General features: G+C 38.1%; 1 protein-coding gene across 10 annotated transcripts in view; it reads right to left on the reverse strand.

Moving 5' to 3' along the window:
* Positions 1 to 27,825, reverse strand: part of CHN1 (chimerin 1) — a 193,196-nt gene that overhangs the window by 51,469 nt on the left and 113,902 nt on the right. For 6 of the 10 annotated variants that reach the window (XM_059055309.2, XM_067026325.1, XM_067026328.1 and 3 more), the window contains one exon: positions 3,711 to 3,788. The exons of 3 other annotated variants lie outside the window; for them this stretch is intronic. In XM_059055309.2, coding sequence (XP_058911292.1) covers positions 3,711 to 3,788 — 78 coding nt within the window. Of the gene's footprint in view, positions 1 to 3,710; positions 4,413 to 27,825 lie in introns of those variants that run through there. One more of the 10 variants, XM_067026332.1, reaches the window with a different exon arrangement.

Below are 27,825 nucleotides of genomic sequence, written 5' to 3' on the forward strand. Positions count from 1 at the left end.
TACCTACACATACCAGGAATTCAATTTTTCTGATGCAGAACCAGAGGTTCAGAGAGATGAAGCAGTCTGCCCAAGGTCATACAAATAGCAAGCAAGTTCCTCAGGGCAAGGGCTGGGTCTTAGTTATCATCCTATCTGGAGAGCCTCAGATGTAGGATGCAGTCACTGTTGGTGGGGTGCCTGTGTCTGACTTTTAATGGCAGAGGTTGTCTTGTTTTGCTTAGTTTTTAAGTTGGTTTAGTTTTTAAGTTGGTTTAAGAAATTAGCACTTGTGTGCTCACTCTCTCTCTGTTGTGTTAGGATGGGGCAGTTCTTAAAATGAGAGGTTGGGGCTTCCCTGGTGGCGCAGTGGTTGAGAGTCCGCCTGCCGATGCAGGGGACGCGGGTTCGTGCCCCGGTCCGGGAGGATCCCACGTGCCGCGGAGCGGCTGGGCCCGTGAGCCATGGCCGCTGAGCCTGCCCGTCCCGAGCCTGTGCTCCGCAACGGGAGAGGCCACGGCAGTGAGAGGCCCGCGTACCACAAAAAAAAAAAAAAAAAAAAAAAAAAGAGAGGTTGATCCAGGAGAGTTAAAATTACTTTCACTCTAAGTTACATTGACAACTTACAGTGTAATCATTTTTAAAGGATGGGGTACATTTATTTTTAAAATGATGACCTCCCTGAGAGAAACAACTATCTTTCTTGTGATAGATGCTTTATCAAATCCTTGTAAGTAACAATGGGGGGGGTGGGGAAAGACTGTGTTATATAACACAGCAAAATGGGAAGACTTCCTGGGTTTTTTTTCCTCCTTCTATTAAAAATAAACAAAAACAGGGCTTCCCTGGTGGCGCAGTGGTTGAGAGTCCGCCTGCCGATGCAGGGGACACGGGTTCGTGCCCTGGTCCGGGAGGATCCCACATGCCGCGGAGCAGCTGGGCCCGTGAGCCATGGCCGCTAGGCCTGCGCGTCCGGAGCCTGTGCTCCGCAATGGGAGAGGACACAACAGTGAGAGGCCCGCATACCGCAAAAAAAACAAACAAACAAACAAACAAAAAAACAAACAAACAAACAAAAACAAAAACAAAAACAAAAACAAAAACAAACAAAAAAACCCACCTGCCTGGAGTCTGGAGTTAGGCCCGGTTGATTTTTTTTTTTTTTGGGGGGGGGGGATTTCACCTTGGTGAATGCTTTCACCAAAGGTATATGACACTCATGGTTTCACCTTCTGAAATGAGACTTGACAGCTGTTCGACACCACAGAGCAATGTTACATAAAAAGGCAGTTCAAGAGGCAAAAAAGAAAACCACATTGAAATGAGTTTGGTGAGTGGGTTGGTGGTTAGGCAGAGTACACTTTCACCAACAGAGAAAATAGTCAATGGCAAGGCCACGTGAACAATTATTTTGTAAATGCTCCAGATTTTTCCTACAATAAATCTCTGAACTGGACATACTTACCTATCACAGGCAGTGACCTTCTAAGTGAGCATTTGTGTGGGAGAGCACTGCTGCTGCCACAGAGTCTGAATTCTTTTAGGGATGTGCCCGGAAGTCAAGTATAACCCCTCCTTCTCTTTTTTATAATGCCACCCCACAGAAACATTTTTTAAGAAACAAAGAGTAATTTCAATGGAAAGAGTCAAATCCTTTTGAGAGTCAAAGACTTTTGACCTTATTAGCAACTCTAAAAAAATACATAATGCAATTCACTGTCCAACATGAGCTCTTCCTAAGCATAAATATTTTACTTTTTTTTAAACAGTGAGCCCAACCTTGTTTTTTTTTTAGCTCCAGAGAAGGAAGCAGGCTTCTACTGTTTAACATGTCTCTTTAAAAAAAAAAAAAAAACAAGTATCTTTAAAACAGCGTGGGTACCAAGCTATGAGTCACAATTGGTCCCATAGTCAGTACTTTCTGGTTATACAAAATTTGCTCATGAAAACCATGTGTTAAATTAAAATTGAGAAATTACTGGAAGACACAACCAAAAAAAATTAGAGAATGTGTTTGTTTATGCAAATCCTTGAACAGCTCTACCCTTTGCTTTTTATCAATATTGACAGAAAGCATGTACAATGAACTTGACTTAGCACTAAAATGGCATCCCTAACAGGTCAATCTGTTCCTGCTTAACATACTAAAGGGATATATTTTAAAATCTCAGCCATTTCTAAAAAGTTTGCATAGTTTCCTTAGGAACCTAAATGGCTATTTTTGAGACGGAACATGCACATAACTTGATATTTGCAAAAGGATGTATTTGGGGTCACTTTCCTGATAAAAATCCTGTAAGACCAGGTTGTATATCATGCAAGAAGACACTGAGGACTAGAGTACCTGCATGGACTGTTTAGGTTCATAAATGGAAGAAGTGGTTGAGACTGGATGCACACACTGAATGGTCTCAATTTCATTTTACATCAAAGATACTGGTTGAAAGATCAGGTCTTTAATAATATGTTTAGAGAGGGAAAAGAAAACTCTATTCGGTTTACCTTGAAATATTAGCAATCTTTACACAGCCCATACATTTTGGAATGTATCCTTTATCCCCAAATAATCTGAAGTTCATAAAAATCTTTTTCACTATGGAAAAAGCAGAGCATATTGGGGGCTGGGTATTTAGCATTTGAGTAAAATTAAAGCTAGTGTTAAAAATAAGGATAAATTGCAAATTTGGAATGAAATGTCTTACTACAGAGCCTGGTGCATTCTATCTGCTGAATAAATGTTGAATAAATAAATAAAAGGAAGATCAGGGTTTCCAGCTTTATCATCTTTTGAAAACAGATACCCGCTAACATAAAAACTAATGCCATTTTGTCTACACTAACAATATTCACGTCTCAGGAACTTCATCATAAAGTTGTATAACTATTGGGAAGTTACTATAGAAATGCTAGTGCATCTACACGTGAAGTGTAACTGGGTCTCCTTACGCACAACCTCACATTGTATGTTCTCTGAATTAGGTTGCAGAGGACTGAACTTCAAGGTCTTCTATACTGCTATAAATACAGGCAAGAGCTACACAAAGCTTGAATCAACACACACACACATCTTGATGAAAAATGATTAAAGTATAGTTGGTAAAACACAGTAACAATAATTAAAAACTACACACACACACACACACACACACACACACACACGAGTGAAAGAAAATACTCAAAAAGTGAAGAGAAGCTGCTAGTGTCAGCAGCATAACGGTCCCATGGTAGCCATCCTCCTTTCATCATGGTCAATTCATTAGCAGAGGAGAAAAGACAGAAACTATGGGAAATGCACACCATCTGCTCAATCCAGATGCAACAGCACATGCCTCTTATAGCCAAAGCTTTTTACCAGAAACGGAAGGAGATAAGATCTAATCCTCTCACAAAATATCCGAAGGTAGTTAGACGTATTTGCATCACAAATAAATATAACGCCGAAATCATTATTAGATGAGATCTTTTAAATATCAGTCAAGACTTTTACCACTCAGTATACACTGATCAAACAGAATACTAAATCAGCATCAGAGAAAATGGGGTTGGATTCTATCACCTTTATTAAGCTATTCCTTAAAAAAAATCTTGCTTAAAACATCTTCATTCCCTGACTAGCAAGAACATTTTAGTCCAGTCGTCCTAGTTTTAAAAAGACACACTTTAATATTGTATATTTCAAGTAATGTGCATTTCCTTTCTTATAACAAAAGGTTAAAAATAAATATTCTTACCTTGAAATTGTGAACCTTTTCATATTTTGGAATTTGCTCATTTTCTTTCAGAGTTGCTCTTCTAACAAGTGATGTCAACTGCGAATAAGCAAAGAGTTTCAGAGGTTGCCAGATTGTCACAGACGACTTTTGAGAACCCAGTTTCATTCCCAAGGCTGCTATCAATAAATCTTGCTGACGGCCCTCTTGTTTTGATTTGTGAACTGTAGCTCTATTAGTTTTCCTACCCGACCAAGACTCTTTGGATGGCATTTTGGAATTCACAGGAAATAAAGAAAACCTATATTGATCTATGTCTGTCGATGAAATCTATTCAGCTAACAAATGAGCATTCTGCCAGCCAGCACAGAACCCTACCCTACAGAGAGCTGCAGAGAAACATCACGGAGAGGTGGAGGAGGATGATGAAGCACTTCTTAAAAAGAGGTCGACTAACCAGAAAAATTCTTCTTCCTTTTTTTTTTAAAGGGCTCTATATTTAAGCTTCTGAAAACTTAAGAGTCTGAACAGAAATAGAGTCGATGCTGACATACAAAACATTCAGCATTTCTCTATCCTTTTAAAAAAGCTATGCAATTTTGACAAATGACACATTTCTAAAAGCTTTCTTTTCTAGTCAATATATTAATGTCCATTCTGAATGAAAGATGCCTACATACTGCCTGCAGTCAGTTTCTAGCAACTGACACCCTGTGAAGCCCCTGGCAGAGGATGGGGGAGGGGAGGGATTTGACAAGGAAGGCTGGATTAGACTGGTCACCGTTAAGAAAGGAGATAACCAATGAAAATCAAGCAACAGTATTTAAGTACTGTATTCCTCAACTCACTGTCTGTTTCTCCCTCCTCTCATGTAAGATTTTCTTGCTGGCTCAAGGCAAAAAAAAAAAAAAAAATTAGTGGATAGACAATGAGCACTGAATGAGTCATGCATCATTACAAAATGGATTTTTTTTTAACCTATTAAAAGTAAAGGAAAATTAACACACACAACAGTAGCTTTTGAAAAGAATGCACCACTGCCAGGTAAATTATGAAAGGCTAATCTATAATCCACCTTTGTGCATATGGACTGAGGTTAGTTAACTAAAACCCCGTTTTATTAAAGATGAGCAAAAGCTGATAAGTATTTTGATGAAAAAGAAAAGTTTAACTAGTTATCATTCTATTTTCACGGAGAGCAAGAAGCATGCACATAATGCTGCCAACACCCTGGGGTGGTCAGTTCTGACTTCCTACCGTGAGTGGTTCTGTTGTGGATCTATGCTTAAATAGGTCCAACCACTATTTTCATTCTTAGTCTCAACATTCTTCATTCAAAGAGCTTCAGGCCAGGTCACAGTGCAAGCCAGTTGGGAATAATTCCTCATGTTCACAGGTTCCAGATATAGTGTAACTGTGCTTGTTGGACCTTAGGTGTTTGTTTGCTTATGTAGAAAGGCAGGTGCTGGGTAAGAGACTCAAATCCAGCTCCATTTAAGAGCAATACCTATACAATACTTTTTTACTAAGGTGCTATATAAGCTTAAGTTTTCTCATATTGGTTCCTTAAACACCTCCCATCTGTTTTCTCATGCTATAGTAATTAAGTTTAACCCATTATGATTCTAAGGTTACACTGTATTTAAAGAATCTAAAACTGTATATTGAAATGAATTCAGTCTATTTGCTTAGATAATTGCAAAGATTTTATCTCAGATTTCATAATCTACAGGGGTTATGGGCCCAATGCAGATTCTAATTTAATCAGGGCATGAAGTAGTCCTTAAACCATGCTAGATATTGATGATACGGAATGACTGATTTTCTAAACACCCCCAAATATTTTGAGTATATAGTTCCAACTTTTAAAACAGTTTATTCTTTTAAAAACATTTCTAAGAAAATAGAAGGCAAAAGTTAATATTTACATCTACAGACGTTTCATTTCCACAAATTTATATCCTAAAGTGATTAGTATGAGACAAAAAAAAATTTTTTTCCCAAGAAGAAATACTATGGAAAGAACTTCCCTTGCCTAACCTAAATTACTCTTCAGCTAAGACTTAGTTTGTCACATGATGACTAAAAATATAAAGGCCAGCCAACTCTTTAGTTACATATAACCTAAAGTGAAGTTTACCTGATTCTCAGTGGGCCCAGAAAAAAAACAGATTCTGAAGGCAAATTTAACAGTAATTTTTTCCTCCACGACATTTAACACTGAATGTTAAAGTTACTAAGTTAAAGAAAACAATCACCCATGTAACACAACTAACTTTTTTTCCTGAGTATTTCTGATCAAGGTCCTTTATTATAGATCACCCCAGTCCTTCAGCTGTAGTAACTAAAATTCAACCAAAGCATAAATATATTCATGGTAGATTTCTCCAGAAAATTCATGGCTGAGTAAAAGTGAACATTTTGTCACTGAGAGGCCAGGTCTACTGCAGACTCTGCAGAGTCATACTGTCTTTCCTGAGTAATTTTTCTACCTAAGCAAGAAATACTGGAATAATTACAACTTGGGCAACTATCTAGGGCACTAAGGAGACAGGAAACAATGGTTTAGGATGAAAAACTTCTTAGCTCCCCTCAGGTGGCTGGGGGTTTGGTCACTATTACACCTTCCATAACTGCAGCTGCATTTCTGCATTAATTTTGAGGAGCTCTCAAGTCAGAACTGCTAACTCTCAAATTCAGAACCAGTATCAATGTTCTGACATTCCAGACAAATGTATACCACACTTCCTTATATTTTTTCTGGCCATGTCTATCTATCTACTTAGACAGATACAGCATCCATTAATTATGCCTATCGTTCATTGATTATTAGGCACTTATGCTCTAAGCACCCAGCTAAGCACTTTACATACAGAATCCCATTAATTCCACAGAAAAATATCTATGAGGCATATACTATCCTCATTTTATAGCTGGAAGAACTGAGGCCTACAGAAGTTAACTTCCCAAAATTGTACAGCTGTTACGTTAGGTGGTGGATAGGAGTTAGGCTCTTAAACACTATGCTATACCCACTCAAATGAGAAAATGAGAGGAAACCATGCAGTCTGAGGGTAGTCTGATTCTATTCAAGGTGGTTTCTCTAGTTATCTTCTCCTTTCATGTTGAAGAGTAGCAATAGATAGTAAGACACAGTAATAAGCAATGAGTAACAATGGATGGTAAGAAAAAGTAACAGGCACTAAAATATCTAGATCTCAAGTTTACCACACAGAACCTGCAGTAGGAAATGCAGCCCTCAGCCTCCATTCAGACATGTCCTCCTTCATGATGCCTTTGACCATTTGTGGCAATTGGACGTGACCTCATCCACCTGTGAACACTGGAGTCCTTCACTTGTTCATTGATTATGAGATGTATCACCTTCTACCTCATATCACAGTTGCCTGTGTAGCTGTTTATATAGAACTGGGTCTTATACATCTTAGTATAAAGGCTGAATCTAACACAGTAGCTTGTACAAATAAAGGTTCAATAAATAAAAATAAAACCAAATGAAGGCAGCTATTTTTATTGGGGGGCAGTGTGTTATAATAAAAAATGAGATTTGAAATCACAGACACTGAAATCTGAATCCTGACCTTGGGAGATTTGTTTGTTGCCTTGGTTATTACCTCATTTACATACTATGGACAATAACACTTATAGGTTACTACTGGGCAGTTTAGAGGGGATGATATGTAAAAGAGGAAAAGACTGCAGACAGTGAGCACTCAATAAATGATACTATTACAGAGCGCTGTACCAAACACTAGCTGCAGGGCACACTGTGTAGTATAGGACATAGGCTCCTGTCCAAGGAGCTAGTAGACTAATCTGCTTTTGGTTTATACATACAAACATGCCTAGAAATGCCTGCCCTTCCCTTTATATTATGGTCTCTACCAAATTCCCCCAATTCTAGTTCTGATCCTATCTTTAAAAAGGCATAGAATGACACCTAATGTTAGCTGAGGGAGCAGGGTTGGGACGGGGTGAAAAGGAAAGAAGATGATCAGCACAGGAAACAGGAACAATGTGCGATACTTCATATTGTTGTTCTATTTCTTGGTCATATATCCTGAGATATGTTGTATAATGGACATTTTATAGACGAAGAAACATTCACAGAATGAATTGCTCAAGGTCCCAGTCAGGAAGTGGAAGTTCTGTGGTCTGAATCCCTGTCTTTTGTCCCCAAAGCCTGGCAGCTCTTTCTGCTACCTTGTAATGAGAGTAGGAGATAAACCCGAGGTGTTAGAGATAGAGCCCCCTCATATTGTGGGTCTATAAAAGAGAAGAAAATGGCTTCACTGGGTGGGGGTCTGAACTGGCAGGGTACATGTCCCACGAGGTCATTCTAGCTAGAAACACCAGCAGTATTTAGCTTTTTATTCTGACTGGGAATCAATCTTTGGCCTGTCTTGGACCTGACTCTTGCCATCCTTCACATAGGTATCACTTCGGTATTGTTTGCCTGGATGAGGCTTAACTTGCCTGGAAAAAGAGATGGGGAAGGAGCAGATTCCACAACGCTCTCTGTTTCTACCTTTGTCCATACCATCTGTAGTACAGAGAAGAGGACTGGGAAAATAATGGGGGGGAGGGGTGTCGTGTGCAGAATAAGGAAAAGAAGGGGGAAATAGGGGATCTTGGAAAGGAATGCATTTGCTATTTTTCGAATAAAGAAATTTCTACCACTGACCCTACTACCCTGTTGTCTGTCTAGTAATAATACTGGATTTGTGCTGAGTTAGCCTCTCATTTTCACCATGTGTAGCACAACAGGATCATGGGCACCAGGGCCAGACAAAATCTAAAATCACATCCTATTGGCAAACCACATACACTTGTCCCCTGAATTATCATCTGTAACCTAGTTTCTCACCATTAGAGCCGAAAGTAGAATATATTCAAGGTACTTAACAACAATATGTCAGCTTACATTTATTAACTGACAACTACATGGCACTATACTAGTAAATGCTATACATGTATGATGTAGTTTAGTTGTTAAAACAATAGGGCAGGTGTCACTTTATAAAGAAACAGAAGCTCAGAGAGATTAAGGTCATGTAACTAATACGTGGTGAGAATAGGAGTTGAACCCAGGTCTACGTGACTTCAAATTCTGTGTCTTTCCTCTAGACTCTCCTGCCCCTCATATTACCTATAGTTAATATGCAATTTTGAAAGGCTATCATTTGAATAAGTTTCTGGATCATTTATATTCTAATACCTCTCAGATCACTAGCCAATTCAGTACTGCTTATATTTAATTTATAGCATCCTCCAGATTCATCACCTCCTCAAAATTTTCAAATGCATTTTAAGTCAAACATTAGAGATTTCTATACAGAACTCTATAAATTCCTTAAGTTAACATTGGGATAAATAACTTTTTATGTTGCATAGGAAACTCTTAAATCCGGCCAGGGCTCTAAATTTTTATGCTCCTGGCATCAGTCGCATCATAATTCCTAACTCAGTCTTCATTACATAGCTGCCCTAGCATTAACGTAATGTCTCTCTAAACAGATAACAATAAGGCACATCAATGCATTCATTTCAGTGTATAATAAATTTAAATTACTCTATATCAACTCACACTACCAAACTCTGTACAGTCTAACATGTTCCCTGACTTACATGCAATAATTATAAACAGAAAACATTTGAAAACACAATGCAAACAAAAAAGCACAGCCCCGCATTCCTTACCCTTTCAAGAAACAAAAGAAACGATCAACTTCTCCAAGCGACAGTCTGAGGAAGTGTTTTGCACACCAGGCCCAGAGAGGAGGGGGCAGAGTGGCATACAGCCTGGTTACCAAACCTGGTTCTGACAGATACCAGCAAAGTCACTGAACTTTTTCTAAGTCCCAGCTGGACTAAATGAACTCCATGGTCTTCTTTATATTTTTAACAGAAATTCAAAACGAAAAAGGAAGGTTCACACTCCTTTAGCACATAGGGATGTGAAGATGTGAGTGTGTCTAAGTAGGAAAGGCCAGCTTGGCTATGAGTGAGTTCCTTCAAGGTAGCTCTGGCTAATTTACTACAGGCTTTTGTGTGGTACTCAGTTTTGCAGGCTCAGAAACTTAATTTGTCAGCAAGGAGATCATGTCCATTTCTCAAGGGGAGAGAATGACATTATAATACCAAGCTCATGAAACTGATAAGTAAAAGCAGAATGATGGCTGTCTAGTTTATACTAAGATATGACATATAATTATCATGAAGTGGGTGACCAACATGCTCTTTTTTGGGCAGCATATCTACACTGGAAACAAAAAATAATTAGGAAGCAGATGAGAATGGAATCAGACGAGTGGAGTGTGTTAGATGAACTGAATATTTAATGCATAGAATTAAGACATCGTTTGAGTCCTCTACAATGAGGATGGCCCTGCCACAGGACTAGAATGCTCAGTGCCCATTTAGTGAGAGGCACCTTCATTTTCAGTCAGTGCTTAGATGGGCATAAGCAGCTCTGAGCTCTTTGAGTCTCCTTTTTCCAGGTGTCTCTTTATGATGATTTTGCATATCTCTGTCCAAATATCTCAGGTGGTGATCTTAAAGTTAACTCATAGGACACAGTCTTATTTTTTCATTTACAAGTTCTTAATGGATTCTAGATTGTAGCCCTGGTGTACTGATAACAGTTTATATAATAGGTGCTTTGGGAAGATAAAATGAAATAAATGGCAGATGTTTTCCTGACCTGAATCATCTAACAAGTTAATATATACAGGTAATTATATATAAAATTACATAATAAAAGTATTCTAGTCTAACACACTCCAGTATTTGGCCATTCGCAGTGATGGCTGTATGATGATGATCATAACATTCTTTCTCAGTTCTTCCGAATGAAAAGCTGAAACTGGCCCCCACAGGAACTTTTTCTCAATCCCCTCCCCCCCGCCGCAAGTGAAGTTGAGGGCTAATTAGGGAAATATGTCATTACCTTTTGTTTTTTGTTTTACCCAAAATTTTGATACCTATTACTTGCACGACTTAAAGAAACACTTTTATTGTTCTGTAACAACAGAGGAGATGAAATTAAAGAAGCTCTAACACTATATCAACAATTAGAGACTTTAAATCCAGTGCAAAGCTCTGGGATCATAGATGTTTTCACTTTTTCAGAGAGCTTTGCATTGTAATATACATATGTATGTATATGTATACACATATACATACATATACATATGAAAAAGCAGACTCAGACTGACATTAGGAGTATTTTCAGATTTTAAACTGCCATTAGAGGTTATTTCAAGTTATTGCAGTTCAGTGAACATTTCACAATCACCAATTTAACAAAAGCAAGCCAGTGAATCAGAATAAAAGCCAGGCACTGTATTTTCAGTTTTCTCATTCTACCACTGACTTCAACTGATTAGGATAAGATGAAGTCTATGTGATGTGGTTATTTTAAAAAGGACCTGTTGGGCTTCCCTGGTGGCGCAGTGGTTGAGAGTCCGCCTGCCGATGCAGGGGACACGGGTTCGTGCCCCGGTCCAGGAAGACCCCACATGCCGCAGAGCGGCTAGGCCTGTGAGCCATGGCTGCTGAGCCTGTGCTCCGCAACGGGAGAGGCCACAACAGTGAGAGGCCCGCGTACCGCAAAAAAAAAAAAAAAAAACCTAAAAAGGACCTGTTACCGAATTTCTAAAAACTTAATAAAAGCTATTTCCTATATGTATAATTTGATTAGAATATTCCAAATGTAATTTATTTTAATATTCATTTTAAGGCTCAATACGTGGGCTCATGGTATAAAGTGTATTTGTGAAGTTCAACCATACTTTTGAAAGCCTATTTTTAATATTTGAAAATGGCAACGTGGGCTCACGGTATAAAGTGTACTTGTGAAGTTCAAACATACTTTTGAGAGCCTATTTTTAATGTTAGAAAATGGCATTAGTGGCCTGAAGGTAACAGATTTAACTTTCATAAATAATTTCCCTGAGAAGAAGTATAAGCATGAGAATTATTCATAGATGTAATTGTTCACCTCACTGCCAAATATTGTCTTTTCTTTGTAATGACACTACCACATGGCATGTTTTACATTAAGATAATGATTTTGAAAAAGTAAAAATAGCTTGCATCTTGGCATTTTTCTAAAATAAACTTTACATCATGTCCATAGTATTTCATCTTATGAAATTCCTGTTAGTTCAAAGGTTCCTAATGAAATTGAAATTTCCCTAACTTGAATGTTCTTTTTCATAGAAGAGATAATTAGATTATTTCATATATATATCATACATATATATGATATATATATGAAATCTATATATAATTAGATTCTTCCATATATGTGTGTGTATATATATAAATCTATATCTATATCTATCTATATATATCTATGCTATGTTTCATTTGAACCTTGATATCTTATGAGTGATTTGAGGCATCTAGACCAGGCCCACAAATGATTAGCACATTAGAAAATAAGAACAGAAAGTCAGACTGCAAACAACTTCCTGTGAGAAGGAAGAAGGAAAGATTAAAGGATGATTTAACATCTATCTTTCAGTGACATTTTAATGTACTGAGAGGGATCTACCTTGCCATTTTCCTCCTCCACAAAGGATAGGTTAATGGGAGATAATTTAAGGAGCAATTGAAGATCTTCGGTTGATAAGGTCAAAAGTTATTTAAAGCTATCTGGCCAGCTTCAGCTAGTGTTTTACTACCTTTTCCACCAAAATGTCCCCAATAGCAACCAACAGTGAACAGGGGTGTGCAGGGATCCAGGAGTGGCTCTTCAAGCTCCCCTAAATATGCCCATATAAAATGTTTAAAATAAAAATGTTTTCAATCAATGACTACTGAGTAAAATCGATGCTCTGGGAAGATGGGTCACAGTTAATCTTTAGGTTTAGCATGTCCTGCCTAGTAGCAGGAAATTATCATCTAGTTTCAGGAAAGCAGGTTTGGGTGACTGGGGGAGTCTTACAAAAACCCTTCCGGCAGCAGGCCTGATTCTGTCATCATGGTGCACAGCAAGAAGTAATTTGTGAGGTAAATGGCTTCATAATCCTGTTCTAGTCTTACTTTACAAGAGCTTTAATTACTGTACTCTTCTGCTTGTTTTGTTTAAAAAAAACCCAAACACCCAGGTCCAACTCTTTCACTGCCTCCAAATCAGGAGCACTTATTTAGTCAGAGTTTTAGATTCTACAAACTGCTTTGTCACATACACTATTTCACTGTATCCTCATATTCCTGTTTTTCAAAATGAAAGTGCAAAGGTGTTAAGGTACTTGATCAGGGGCAGAAATCATTAAGCAAAGGAGCAATGGTGAGAACCCAGGCCTCCAGACTTCACACCTACCCCTCTGTCCACTCCCCCTGCTTTCCTGGGACCTGGAGTTAAGATTACTCGAGTGTGAGGAAACTGACTCTTACTTTAGTAAGGTCCTGGGCTGCAAACACCCAGGACCATCAGCAAGCAGAAATATTCACAGCTGAAAATGAACTTCCCCAATTCAGTGCTAAGTCTGACAAATGGTTTACAACATCCAGAGAAGTGAGGTCAGCCTTGGTGATTAATTTCTGGCATTTTAAAAGCCTTTTTAATTATTTTGAGGGTAGTGGGTAAAATGATATGATGCTCTTCCTTAGATACATGCAGCTCCTTCATCAAATGCCTACCAGGGCTTCAAGGAAAGTTACTGAGCAGCATGCCTGGTTTTGTTTTTGCATTGATTTTTCCTTTTATTTATTTTTTAAAATTAAAAACAAATCAATAAAACTATCCTCCAAACATGAATTGAGAGAGGGGTCTCTTGAGCAACGAATTAAGCTGTCATTAGAAACAGGTAATTAAACTTTCCATTAAAATTCACTAGACCAACATAATTTACAAAGTGGAAAGCCATTCCAATCTCATGGGTAAACAATCAGCTAAGGCTTGTATTTATAACAGAGATTCCAGAATGGCCAATGCAGTGAGTAACTACATAATTAAGATGCATTTTTTCTTTAAAAGAATTTGAGGTTCTGGACATGTGGTTTGAAAAAGTGTAAATACTTCATATAGCCCACAAATTCATTAAAAGAAAGTACAGAAATGGTCAACGCATACGTGTACATTACAGACTCTTAAATAATTTTCATTCAATAAATATTTTATTGAGTATCTATTATGTTCCAGGCATTAGTGAAACTGGTGAACACCAGAGAACAGGGCACTATGCTATTTTCAACAAGACTAGTTATTAAACAAATAGATATATATTATTGAATTAATAATAATTAAGTGGTGGATGGGTGATGTATTTTTAATCCTAACAATCACATTTTCTCACAAAGGTGAAATTGATTCATGAAATTTATGTCTATGCCCTCTTTCCAAGCTATTTCCTGCTCTCATGGTCCTTCTGAGACTCTAACCAGTAACTTCTACACTCTCCACCCCAGTTCTCTCTTGCTCTTCTTCCCCTATGGATGTGCGTTCCTAAGCCTTCTAATGCCTAAACCACAGGGAATTTTGCTAAACACCTCATATAGTCTTTTTAATCAGAAATAATGCACACAGAATAGCCAAAACATGGAAGCAACCTAAATGTCCATCGACAGATGAATGGATCAAGAAGATGTGGTATATATACACAATGGAATATTACTCAGCCATAAAAAAGAATGAAATAATGCCATTTGCTGCAACATGGATGGAACTGGAGATCATCATATTAAGTGAAGTTAGAAAGAGAAAGACAAATACCATATGATATCACTTACACGTTAAATCTAAAATATGACACAAATGAACTTATCTATGAAACAGAAACAGACTCACAGACATAGAAAACAAACTTATGGTTCCCAAAGGGGAGAGTGGTGGGGGAGGGATAAATTAGGAGGTTGGGATGAACATACGCGCACTACTATATATAAAATAGATAACCAACAAAGACCTACTATATAACACAAGGATCTCAAGGAACTATACTCAATATATTATAATAACATATAAGAGAAAAGAATCTGAAAAAGAATATATATATGTATATGTATAACTGAATCACTATGCTGTACACCTGAAACTAACACAACATTGTAAATCAACTATGCTTCAATAAAAAAATAAATTAAAAAAAGAGAGAGCTGTTGATTATAAACTCTCCTCCTCAATCTGCCTAATCACCCTTTCCATAAAGACTTAAAACAATTTAAAAAAGTTTAAACTAATGTTCAGAGTTATCTATAGTTAAGTGGTTAAGAGCTTGTCTCCTCTGTAAAAGAATCTCAGCTTCACTTACTAGTTACAGGATCTAAAGAGAAGTCTCAGTTTCTTCATCTGTAAAACTGGAATGATGAAAGAAACTACCTCATAGGGATGAGATAATGAATGGAATATATGTAAACCGTATCTTTAGTAGCCAGCATACAGAGAGCTCACAAAGCTCTCAAAGACCAGGTGGTGGTAGTGATGTTGACACTGCTCACATCATTAGCATCAGTCTTATCACCTAACACAATGCCTGGAACAAAGTAGGTGCTAAATGTTGAAGCAATGAGCTCACAAAGTCATGGCACATTTGCAAGCCTTGCTGAATTCTTTGGACTCATAGACAAATGCCTGTCTGAATGGCTCCAGCTTCCTGCTCTTGATACGGTGAGAATAGATTTAATATCAATACAAAGAAAATGGGCCACTTTAAAAAATGTCTTAATGGTTTTAAAAAAAGTAACGGCTGGCCAGAGGTGTGAGGAAGCAGTGCATCTTAAATATTGTTTCCTCATTTGATGGCCAAAATGTATGCAAATATGAACTGAAAACATGTTAAAGAGAAAATGTCTGACAACGTAGGCATCATAGCAACATAGCTGACTAAAGGATGAAACTGAATTGAAAGCATTTGTTGTGTGAAGAGAACAGGTGCCACCTGAAATACAAAGGATGCTTGGGATTCATGAATTGCAGTTTCCAATTCTAAAGATTGTTGAATCGTGGTTTAAATTAATATGCAGGACCAAAACAACTATTATGGGAGGAATAGTGCAGTGTCATGAAAATTTATGGATGAATAAAAACTCTCTGTATTGATGAGTTTCAAGAAAATGTTAGAAGGGGGCTTCCCTGGTGGCGCAGTGGTTGAGAGTCTGCCTGCTGATGCAGGGGACATGGGTTCGTGCCCCTGTCTGGGAAGATCCCACATGCCGCAGAGCGGCTCGGCCCGTGAGCCATGGCCGCTGAGCCTGCGCGTCCGGAGCCTGTGCTCCGCAACGGGAGAGGCCACAACAGTGAGAGGCCTACGTACCGCAAAAAAAAAAAAAAGAAAAAGAAAATGTTAGAAGGAAAAGGGAATTTGGTTATATCTACCATTTGTAAGCCTAAAGTTTGATTACTTTTCTTCCCATAAACTCAAACCGTAACTTGCTGGAAAATTTCAAGATGAAACTATTTTCAAATGCATGAATTAATAAGGAAGACATTAAAATAAGAAGTATGATGTTAAAAGAATAACTTGCCTAAAATATCTCCTCCTGCAGGATCAGCTGTAGATTTTTTTTTCAGCTGTAGATTTTTTAAAGTGGATGCTCTGGTTGCATTTTTCAGTGTCAGAAATATTAAATCACATCATCAGTTGAACAGTGTTTCTCTGTTGTTTTCAGTTTCAAAAGAACCTGGTCTTTCAGATACTAAGTATAGAATTTAATGCATTATTTTATACCAGTGGTACCGCTTTTAATGAACAATGGCATATTAAATTAGCTACTGTGGGTCACATATTTAGACAGTTTTTTCCTAACTCTGTTTCCTCTGTTGTTTCTAATCTGTATTACATTTAGAGCTGTGCACCTCCACATTTGAAAAACTCTCCAAAAGAGGAAGAGTTAGCGTCATACCAAATGATGTAAAAGACATCTGGGATCCTTGTGGGGATGGTTTTCTTTAGGAGAAGTATTGTTTGAGGTGAAAACTGAGCTGGCGGCTTTTTCCATGGAATACCATTTTTTTTTTTTCTTGGAAGAACAACTAACATAAATTCTGGTTATTGAGACTGGGCATTTTCTCAAAAATGAACAAACTGAGCCTGCCACCTCAAGGAAAATAACTGACAGTGAGTGATAAAATCCAAACTTTCAAGTGAAAATAAGAATTTTGGAAATTCTGTATCTGCCACCCTGAACGTGACAGCTTCCCACTACTTAGATGAGTTTTCTGATGAAATTAATGATGATACGAACAAATGTGATTTTTTTCATCATTTAGAGAAATGTCTCAATGTTTGGAAGACCTAAATAACTCACTGAACCAATATTTTCCAAATGACCGATGCATGATGTTACAGAATAATGCATAGTTGAAAGATCCATTCAGAGTTCAAGACAGACCAATGGATTTTAGTATAACAGAATAAGAAATGCTTATTTATAATATTTCAGATTCTACATTGCAAGTAGTATTTAAGAAACTACCACTTACCCAGTTTTGGTGTGATAGCAAAGAGAAATATCCAAATTATCTGAAAAGTCTCTTAAGATACTCTTTGCCAAATGTGTATTTGTATGAGGTCAGATTTTCTTCATATACGTCAACCAAAATAAGATACTACCAGAGACTGAATGCACAAGCATTTACAAGAATCCAGTTTTCTTAATATTAAGACATACATTAAAGAGATTTACAGAAATGCATAAATGCCACCCTTCTACATATGTTTCATGAAATATGGTTATCTTAATAATAATGTTATTATGTTAACATGTAACAGGTTTATTATTGCTTTTAAAATGAATTAATAGGTATTTTTAAAAATCTGTTTTAATTTCCAAGATAGTAAATATCACAGATATAACCCACATAAATAAGAGTTCTTTTGAGGTCTTCAACAATTTTTAAAGTGTAAAGGGATCCTAAGTCCAAAAAGTTTGAGAATCATGGATCTAATCCATTAGTTGTAACCTTTACAACAGGATCTCACACATACACACAGAAAGACAATTATAGTAATAGATGTCTGGGTCCTGTGTTGATTCTACGGAATCAAAATTTCTGCAGGTATCTCTATTGTATATAAAGCTTCATTGGTGAGTGCACTGATCTGACTTGGCCCTTTAATAAAAAAACTATTCATGACTGCATATTTTATTTATTATTTTTAAAAACATCTTTATTGGAGTATAATTGCTTTACAATGGTGTGTTAGTTTCTGCTTTATAAAAAAGTGAATCAGTTATACGTATACATATGTCCCCATATCTCTTCCCTCTTGCATCTCCCTCCCTCCCACCCTCCCTATCCCACCCCTCTAGGTGGACACAACCACCGAGCTGATCTCTCTGTGCTATGCGGCTGCTTCCCACTAGCTATCTGTTTTACATTTGGTAGTGTATATACATCCATGCCACTATGACTGCACATTTCAGAACTTTCCCCAAAGTTTATTTTACATTAGTTATTTTTTAAAATTTTCTTCATTATTTTATTTCTCAAAAGTACTAACATTAGTAATAATATCTTTGGTTTTTGTCTTTTATAGTTCTGAAGCAAATCTTTATTCATTGTTATTGGTTTCTCTGCTTCTGAGAGATACGATGAAAAATGGTAAACTCGAATTGTGTTAAAAAGCTGAGAGGGTTTTTTGTTTGTTTATTTTTCTTTTTGCCTCTATATCATAATAAACTCTCTTCAGTAAGTTTTACATATAGTCTTTGGAGTACTGATTTGAAAGGCACTTCAACTGCCTTCAAAATCTTGTTATTTAGGAGATGACTGTCAACTCAGAGGTCTTTTGTCAGTTTCAAAGAGCTAAGTAAGCTTCAACTTTGACAATAAAATGCTAATAAGCACTCTGAAGACTGAAATGATGAAAACCTGAAGATGTCAACCTAAATTTAAGTCAACTAGTGAAAATGTATAAGTGTGCTGACATCTTAAATATAATAAATTTATATTATAAATATGCTTTATATTATATACATATAAGCATATACATGCTTTATTATATTATAAATCTGTTACCATTATATATCATTAATACTCAGATAAATTATGTTAATCATTTAATATGGTTCCGTTGTAAAAACTTTAAAGAAATTAATCCAGATCTCATTCTATTAAGTATACTGTGATTTTAAATACACATGCTCAAGTCCATTCTCTATGTCTGTGTCTTTACTCCTGTCCTGCCCCTAGGCAATGGGGACATGAGGGCATGGTGGGGGGAATGGTAAGCTGGGACGAAGTGAGATAGTGGCATGGACATATATACACTACCAAATGTAAAATAGAAAGCTAGTGGGAAGCAGCTGCATAGCACAGGGAGATCAGCTCCGTGCTTTGTGACCACCTAGAGGGGTGGGATAGGGAGAGTGGGAGGGAGATGTAAGAAGGAGGGGATATGGGGATGTATGTATACGTATAGCTGATTCACTTTGTGATACAGCAAAAACTAACACACCATTGTAAAGCAATTATACTCCAATAAAGATGTTAAATAAAATAAAATAATTATTCACCCACATAAAAATAAAATAAAATAAAATACACATGCTGTAGGGCTGTCTGGTGTGCAGTGGTTAAGAATCCGCTTGCCAGTGCAGGGGACATGGGTTCAAGCCCTGGTCTGGGAAGATCCCACATGCCGCGGAGCAACTAGGGAAGATCCTACATGCCGCGGAGCAACTAAGCCCACGCGCCACAACTGCTGAGCCCGCATGCCACAACTACCAAAGTCCACGGGCCTAGAGCCTGTACTCCGCAACAAGAGAGGCCATCGCAATAAGAAGCCTGTGCACTGCGACAAAGAGTAGCCCTTACTTGCCGCAACTAAAGAAAGCCTGTGCGCAGCTAGGAAGACCCAATGCAGCCAAAAATAAACAAACAAATAAATTTTTATAAAGAAGCCTACAGATTAAAAAAAATAATAAAAGAAATAAACTATACCTGCTGAATTATTGGCAGCTTTGCACATTTATGTATAATTTACACCATCGCATAAGTATAAATCCTTTCTTATTTATTTGTGCTGTTGTCCCTATGAAAGGAACAAGACTATTTGGATTTGTACACTTCTGCAGTACTTAAATAAGGGAGGGTGGCATTTGATACAAGCAACCATTACAGAACTAAGCTACATTATAGGGAAAGATAGTTTGTTTTAGTTTTTTATATTTAAAATTTGAACATAGGCTTTCTTTTTTTTTTTTTTTTTTTTTTTTTTGCGGTATGCGGGCCTCTCACTGTTGTGGCCTCTCCCGTTGCGGAGCACAGGCTCCGGACGCGCAGGCCCGGCGGCCATGGCTCACGGGCTTAGTTGCTCCACAGCATGTGGGATCTTCCCGGACCAGGGCACGAACCCGTGTCTCCCGCATCGGCAGGCAGACTCTCAACCACTGCGCCACCAGGGAAGCCCTGAACATAGGCTTTCTTATTCTGTAATCTGGAATCTTCTTCTTTTAATATTTGATAAGGGTTTATTTTAAACACTAAACATAAGAGTTGCAGTTCTAGAGTGGCATGCTTCAGTAGGTGAAGGGCCCATCTGAACTATGCTTCAACTTCCTTTGGACAGATTCCAGGATGTTTTAACTTCTCTCTTTTGAGTAACCCAATTACTCAAAACGCAGTGATCCACTTAGTCTAAATACTAACAGAGTCCAGTGTTCAGTCTCCATGATGACACCAAAGGGCATCTTGTGGAAGGGTCTGGTTGTCCTCCGTGATTTCATATTTAAAAATAAAGGGCTTCCCTGGTGGTGCAGTGGTTGAGAGTCCGCCTGCCGATGCAGGGGACACGGGTTCGTGCCCCGGTCTGGGAAGATCCCACATGCCATGGAGCGGCTGGGCCTGTGAGCCATGGCCGCTGAGCCTGCGTGTCTGGAGCCTGTGCTCCGCAACGGGAGAGGCCACAACAGTGAGAGGCCCGTGTACCACAAAAAAAAAAAAAAAAAAAAAAAGGGATGCACTATTAAAACACACCCATAGAATCCCTTGATAACTCACCATAAACCTATCATCCCAAAAGATACCCATGTTATTATAATACCTACTCTCAAAAGGATTGTTACAAAGATTAAAGGAGATAATCCGGTAAAGTACTTAGCTGACTTTCTCACATAAAGAGGCTCAATAAATGTTAGTTACTACCGTTATTATTCTTAGTTTTACAACTTTTAGAGGATCTATACTGAGGAGCAAGAGGAGACCTTCAATTTCCTGAGGCCAAAAAAAATTATACGACCAGCTCAAAGACTTAAAATCCTAGTCAGCAGCAGAGTCAAGCCTATACTTAAATGTGCATATTTAAACTTAAAAGCTTTTTGCACAGCAAAGGAAACCATAAACAAAATGAAAAGAAAACCCACAGAATGGGATAAAATATTTGCAAACGATGCACCAACAAGGGATTAAATCTGAAATACACAAACAGCTCATGCAGAAAAAAAACAAACAACCCAGGCCTTCCACCACCATCTTGAGCTGCAGTGTCAGGGCAGCGCTTCTGTACAGGGCTCGCTCAGCCCACTGAGCTGAGGTGACAGTACAGCCATTTCTCACTAGGAACTCTAATCTGAACTGCTGGGTGTGAGGTCTCTGCATGAGGTACTCTGTGAACAAGTGAAACTAGACAAAGCACAAAGGAAAAGAAAAAAAAAGAAAGTTGTAAATCCTCTGAAAAAATGCCTCTGTACCTCTAGTTCTTGTGGGGGTTGGCTTCTTCAATGGAGTTTCCTATTGCAGGGGGACCTTCAAGATGGCGGAGGGGTAAGACATAGAGATCACCTTCCTCCCCATAATACATCAAAAATACATCTACATGTGGAACAACTCCTGCAGAACACCTACTGAATGCTGGCAGAAGACCTCAGACTTCCCAAAAGGCAAGAAAATCCCCACAGACCTGGCCATGTGGCTGACAGGGTCTTGGTGCTCCAGCCTAGTGTCAGGCCTGAGCCTCCAAGGTGGAAGAGCCTAGTTCAGGACACTGAACTACCAGAGACTTCCTAGCCCCACGTAATATCAGTTGGCGAGAGCTCTCCCAGAGATCTCCGTCTCAACACTAAGACCCAGCTCCACCCAACAGCCAACAAGCTCCAGTGCTGAACGTGCCATGCCAAATAACTAGCAAGATAGGAACACAACCCCACCTATTAGCAGAGAGGCTGCCTAAAATCAGACTAAGTTCACACACACCCCAAAACACACCACCAGACACGGCCCTGCCCACCAGAAAGACAAGATCAAGTCCCACCCACCAGAACACAGGCACCAGTCCCCTCCACCAGGAAGCCTACACTAGCCACTGAACCAACCTCATCCACTGGGGGCAGACACCAAAAACAATGGGAATTAAGAACCTGCAAAAAAGAGACCCCAAACACAGTAAGGTAAACAAAATGAGAAGACACAGAAATATGTGGCAGATGAAGGAGCAAGGTAAAAACCCACCAGACCAAACAAATGAAGAGGAAATAGGCAGTCTGCATGGAAAAGAATTCAGAGTAATAATAGTAAAGATGATCCAAAATCTTGGAAATAGAATGGAGAAAATACAAGAAACAATTAACAAGGACCTAGAAGAACTAATGAGTGAACAAACAATGATGAACAACACAATAAATGAAATTAAAAATTCTCTAGGGCTTCCCTGGTGGCGCAGTGGTTGGGGGTCCACCTGCCGGTGCAGGGGACGTAGGTTCGTGCCCGGGTCTGGGAGGATCCCACGTGCCACGGGGCAGCTGGGCCCGTGGTCCATGGCCACTGGGCCTGAGCGTCCAGAGCCTGTGCTCTGCAGCGGGAGAGGCCACAACAGTGAGGCCTGCGTACCGAAAAATAAAATAAAATTCTCTAGAAGTAATCAATAGCAGAATAACTGAGGCAGAAGAATAGAAAAGTGACCTGGAAGATAAAAATAGTGGAAATAACTACCACAGAGCAGAATAAAGAAAAAAGAATGAAAATTGAGGACAGTCTCAGAGACATCTGAGACAACATTAAATGCACCAACATTCAAATTATAGTGGTCCCAGAAGAAGAGAAAAATAAAGGGTCTCAGAAAATATTTGAAGAGATTACAGTTGAAAACTTCCCTAATATGGGAAAGGAAATAGTCAATCAAGTCCAGGAAGCACAGAGAGTCCCATACAGGATAAATCCAAGGAGAAACAAGCCAAGACACATGTTAATCAAACTATCAAAAATTAAATACAAAGAAAAAACATTAAAAGCAGTAAGGGAAAAGCAACAAATAACATATAAGGGAATCCCTAAAAGGTTAACAGCTGATGTTTCAGCAGAAACTCTGCAAGCCAGAAGGGAGTGGCAGGACATATTTAAAGTGATGAAGGAGAAAAACCTACAACCGAGATTATTCTATCCAGCAAGGATCTGATTCAGATTAGACAGAGAAATTAAAACCTTTACAGACAAGCAAAAGCTAAGAGAATTCAGCACCACCAAACCAGCTTTACAACAAATGCTAAAGGACCTTCTCTAGGCAGGAAACACAAGAGAAGGAAAAGACCTACAAAAAGAAACCCAAGACAATTAGGAAAATGGTAATAGGAATATACATATCAATAATTGCCTTAAATGCAAATGGATTAAATGTTCCAACCAAAGGACACAGACTGGCTGAATGGATACAAAAACAAGACCCGTATGTATGCTGTCTACAAAAGACCCACTTCAGATCTAGGGACACATACAGACTGAAAGGGAGGGGATGGAAAAAGATATTCCATGCAAGTGGAAATCAAAAGAAAGCTGAAGTAGCAATTCTCATATTAGACAAACAGACTTTAAAATAAAGACTATAACAAGAGACAAAAAAGGACACTACATAATGATCAAGGGATCAATCCAAGAAGAAGATATAACAATTGTAAATATTTATGCACCCAACACAGGAACACCTCAATACATAAGGCAAATACTAACAGCCTTAAAAGGGGAAATTGACAGTAACACAATAATAGTAGGGGACTTTGACAGTCCACTTACACCAATGGACAGATCATCCAAAATGAAAATAAATAACGAAACACAAGCATTAAATGATATATTAAACAAGATGGACTTAACTGAGATTTATAACACATTCCATCCAAAAATGACAGAATACACTTTCTTCTCAAGTGCTCATGGAAAATTCTCCAGGATAGATCATATCTTGGGTCACAAATCAATCCTTGGTAAATTTAAGAAAACTGAAATCATATCAAGTATCTTTTCTGACCACAATGCTATGAGACTAGATATCAATTACAGGAAAAAAAACTGTAAAAAATACAAACACATGGAGGCTAAACAATACACTACTAAATAACCAAAAGATCACTGAAGATATCAAAGAGGAAATCAAAAAATACCTAGAAACAAATGACAATGAAAACACAACCACCGAAAAACCTATGGGATGCAGCAAAAGCAACTCTAAGAGGGAAGTTTATAGCAATACAATCCTACCTCAAGAAACAAGAAAAATCTCAAATAAACAACCTAAACTTACACCTAAAGCAATTAGAGAAAGAAGAAAAAACACCCAAAGTTTGCAGAAGGAAGGCAATCATAAAGATCAGATCAGAAATAAATGAAAAAGAAATGAAAGAAACAATAGCAAAGATCAATAAAACTAAAAGCTGGTTCTTTGAGAAGAGAAACAAAATTGATAAACCATTAGCCATACTCATCAAGAAAAAAAGGGAGGGGCTTCCCTGGTAGCGCAGTGGTTGAGAGTCCGCCTGCCGATGCAGGGGACATGGGTTCGTGCCCCGGTCCAGGAAGATCCTACATGTCACGGAGCAGCTGGGCCCATTAGCCATGGCCACTGAGCCTGAGTGTCTGGAGCCTGTGCTCTGCAACGGGAGAGGACACAACAGTGAGAGGCCTGAGTACCACAAAAAAAACAAAAAAAAAACACACACAAAAAAAACAAAACACAAAAAAGAAAAAGAAAAAAAGGAGAAGATTCAAATCAATAGAATAAGAAATGAAAAAGAAGAACAACTGACACTGCAGAAATACAAAGGACCATGAGAGATCACAACAAGCAACTATATGCTAATACAATGGACAACCTGGAAGAAATAAACGAATTCTTAGAAAAGCACAAACTTCCAAGACTGAACCAGGAAGAAACAGAAAATATAAACAGACCAATAACAAGCACTGAAATTGAAACTGATTAAAAATCAGTTTAATCAGTGATTAAAAATCTTCCAACAAACAAAAGCTCAGGACCAGATGGCTTCACAGGTGAATGCTATCAAACATTTAGAGAAGAGCTAACACCTATCCTTTTCAAACTCTTCCAAAATACAGCAGAGGAAGGAACACCCCCAAATTCATTCTACGAGGCCACCATCACCCTGATACCAAAACCAGACAAAGATGTCAAAAAAAAAGAAAACTACAGATCAATATCACTGATGAACATAGATGCAAAAATCGTCAACAAATACTAGCAAACAGAATCCAACAGCACATTAAAAGGATCATACACCATGATAAAGCGGGGTTTATCCCAGGAACGCAAGGATTCTTCAATATATGCAAATCAATCAATGTAATACACCATATTAACAAACTGAAGAATAAAAACCATATGATCATCTCAATAGATGCAGAAAAAACTTTCGACAAAATTCATCAAAACTCTCCAGAAAGTAGGCATAGAGGGAACCTACCTGAACATAATACAGGCCATATATGACAAACCCACAGCCAACATCGTTCTCAATGGTGAAAAACTGAAACCATTTCCACTAAGATCAGGAACAAGACAAGGTTGCCCACTCTCACCACTATTATTAAATGTAGTTTTGGAAGTTTTAGCCATGGCAATCAGAGAAGAAGAAGAAACAAAAGGAATCCAAACTGGAAAAGAAGTAAGACTGTCACTGTTTGCAGATGACGTGATACTACACATAGAGAATCCTAAAGATGCTACCAGAAAACAACTACAGCTAATCAATGAATTTGGTAAAGTAGCAGGATACAAAATTAATGCACAGAAATCTCTTGCATTCCTATACACTAATGACAAAAAAATCTGAAAGAGAAATTAAGGAAACACTCCCATTTAGCACTGCAACAAAAAGAATAAAATACCCAGGAATAAACCTTCCTAAGGAGACAAACTATAAGACACTGATGAAAGAAATTAAAGATGACACAAACAGATGGAGAGATATACCATGTTCTTGGATTGGAAGAATCAAAATTGTGAAAATGACTATAGTACCCAAAGCAATCTACAGATTCAGTGCAATCCCTATCAAACTACCAATGGCATTTTTCATAGAACTAGGACAAAAAATTGCACAATTTGTATGGAAATACAAAAGACCCCGAACAGCCAAAGCAATCTTGAGAAAGAAAAACAGAGCTGGAGGAATCAGGCTCCCTGACTTCAGACTATACTACAAAGCTACAGTAATCAAGACAGTATGGTATGGGCACAAAAACATAAATATAGATCAATGGAACAAGATAACAAGCCCAGAGATAAACCCATGCATATATGGTCACCTTATCTTTGATAAAGGAGGCAAGAGTATATAATGGAGAAAAGACAGCCTCTTCAATAAGTGGTGCTGGGAAAACTGGACAGCTCCAAGTAAAAGAATGAAATTAGAACACTTCCTAACACCATACACAAAAATAAACTCAAAATGGATTCAAGACCTAAATGTAAGGCCAGACAATACAAAATTCTTAGAGGAAAACATAGGCAGAACACTGTATGACATAAATCACAGCAAGCTCCTTTTTGACCCACCTCCTAGAGAAATGGAAATAAAAACAAAAATAAACAAATGGGACCTGATGAAACTTAAAAGCTTTTGCACAGCAAAGGAAACCATAAACTAGACAAAAAGATAACCCTCAGAATGGTAGAAAAGATTTGCAAATGAAGCAACTGACAAAGGATTAATCTCCAAAATATACAAGCAGTTCATGCAGTTCAATATCAAAAAAACCCAAACAACCCAATCCAAAAATGGGCAGAAGACCTAAACAGACATTTCTCGAAAGAAGATATACAGATTGCCAACAAACACATGAAAGGATGCTCAACATCACTAATCATTAGAGAAATGCAAATCAAAACTACAATGATGTATCACCTCACACCAGTCAGAATGGCTATCATCAAAAAAAAAAAAAATACAAACAATAAATGCTGGAGAGGGTGTGGAGAAAAGGGAACCCTCTTGCACTGTTGGTGGGAATGTAAACTGATACAGCCACTATGGCGAACAGCATGGAGGTTCCTTAAAAAACTACAAATAGAACTACCATATGACCCAGCAATCCCACTACTGGGCATATACCCTGAGAAAACCATAATTCAAAAAGAGACATGCACCACAATGCTCATTGCAGTTCTATTTACAATTGCCAGGACATGGAAGCAACCTAAGTGTCCACTGACAGATGAATGGATAAAGAAGATGTGGCACATATATACAATGGAATATTACTCAGCCATAAAAATAAACGAAATTGATCTATTTGTAGTGAGGTGGAAGGATCTAGAGTCTGTCATACAGAGTGAAGTAAATAAGAAAAACAAATACCGCATGCTAACACATATATATGGAAACAAAAAAAACAAAACAAAAAACGGTTCTGATGAACCTATGGGCAGGAATAAAGATGCAGACATAGAGAATGGACTTGAGGACAAGGAGGGGGAAGGGTGGGTAAGCTGGAGGAAGTGAGAGAGTATCCGTGACATATATACACTACCAAATGTAAAACAGATAGCTAGTGGGAAGCAGCTGCATAGCACAGGGAGATCAGCTCAGTGCTTTGTGACCACCTAGAAGGGTGGGATAGGGAGGGTGGGAGGGAGACACAAGAGGGAGGGCACATGGGGATATATGTATACATATAGCTGATTCAGTTTGTTATACAGCAGAAAATAACACAACATTGTAAAGCAATTATACTCCAATAAAGATGTTAAAAAAAAAAAAAGCAAATAACCCAATAGAAAAATTGGCAGATCTAAATAGACATTTCTTCAAAGAAGACATACAGATGGCCAAAAAGCACGTGAAAAGATGCTCAACATTGTTAATTATTAGAGGAATGCAAATCAAAACTACAATGAGGTATCACTTCACACCAGTCAGAATGTCCATAATCAAAAAG

Source organism: Kogia breviceps, chromosome 2 (genome assembly GCF_026419965.1).
Source record: "Kogia breviceps isolate mKogBre1 chromosome 2, mKogBre1 haplotype 1, whole genome shotgun sequence".
In the NCBI taxonomy this organism is placed as follows: domain Eukaryota; kingdom Metazoa; phylum Chordata; class Mammalia; order Artiodactyla; family Physeteridae; genus Kogia; species Kogia breviceps.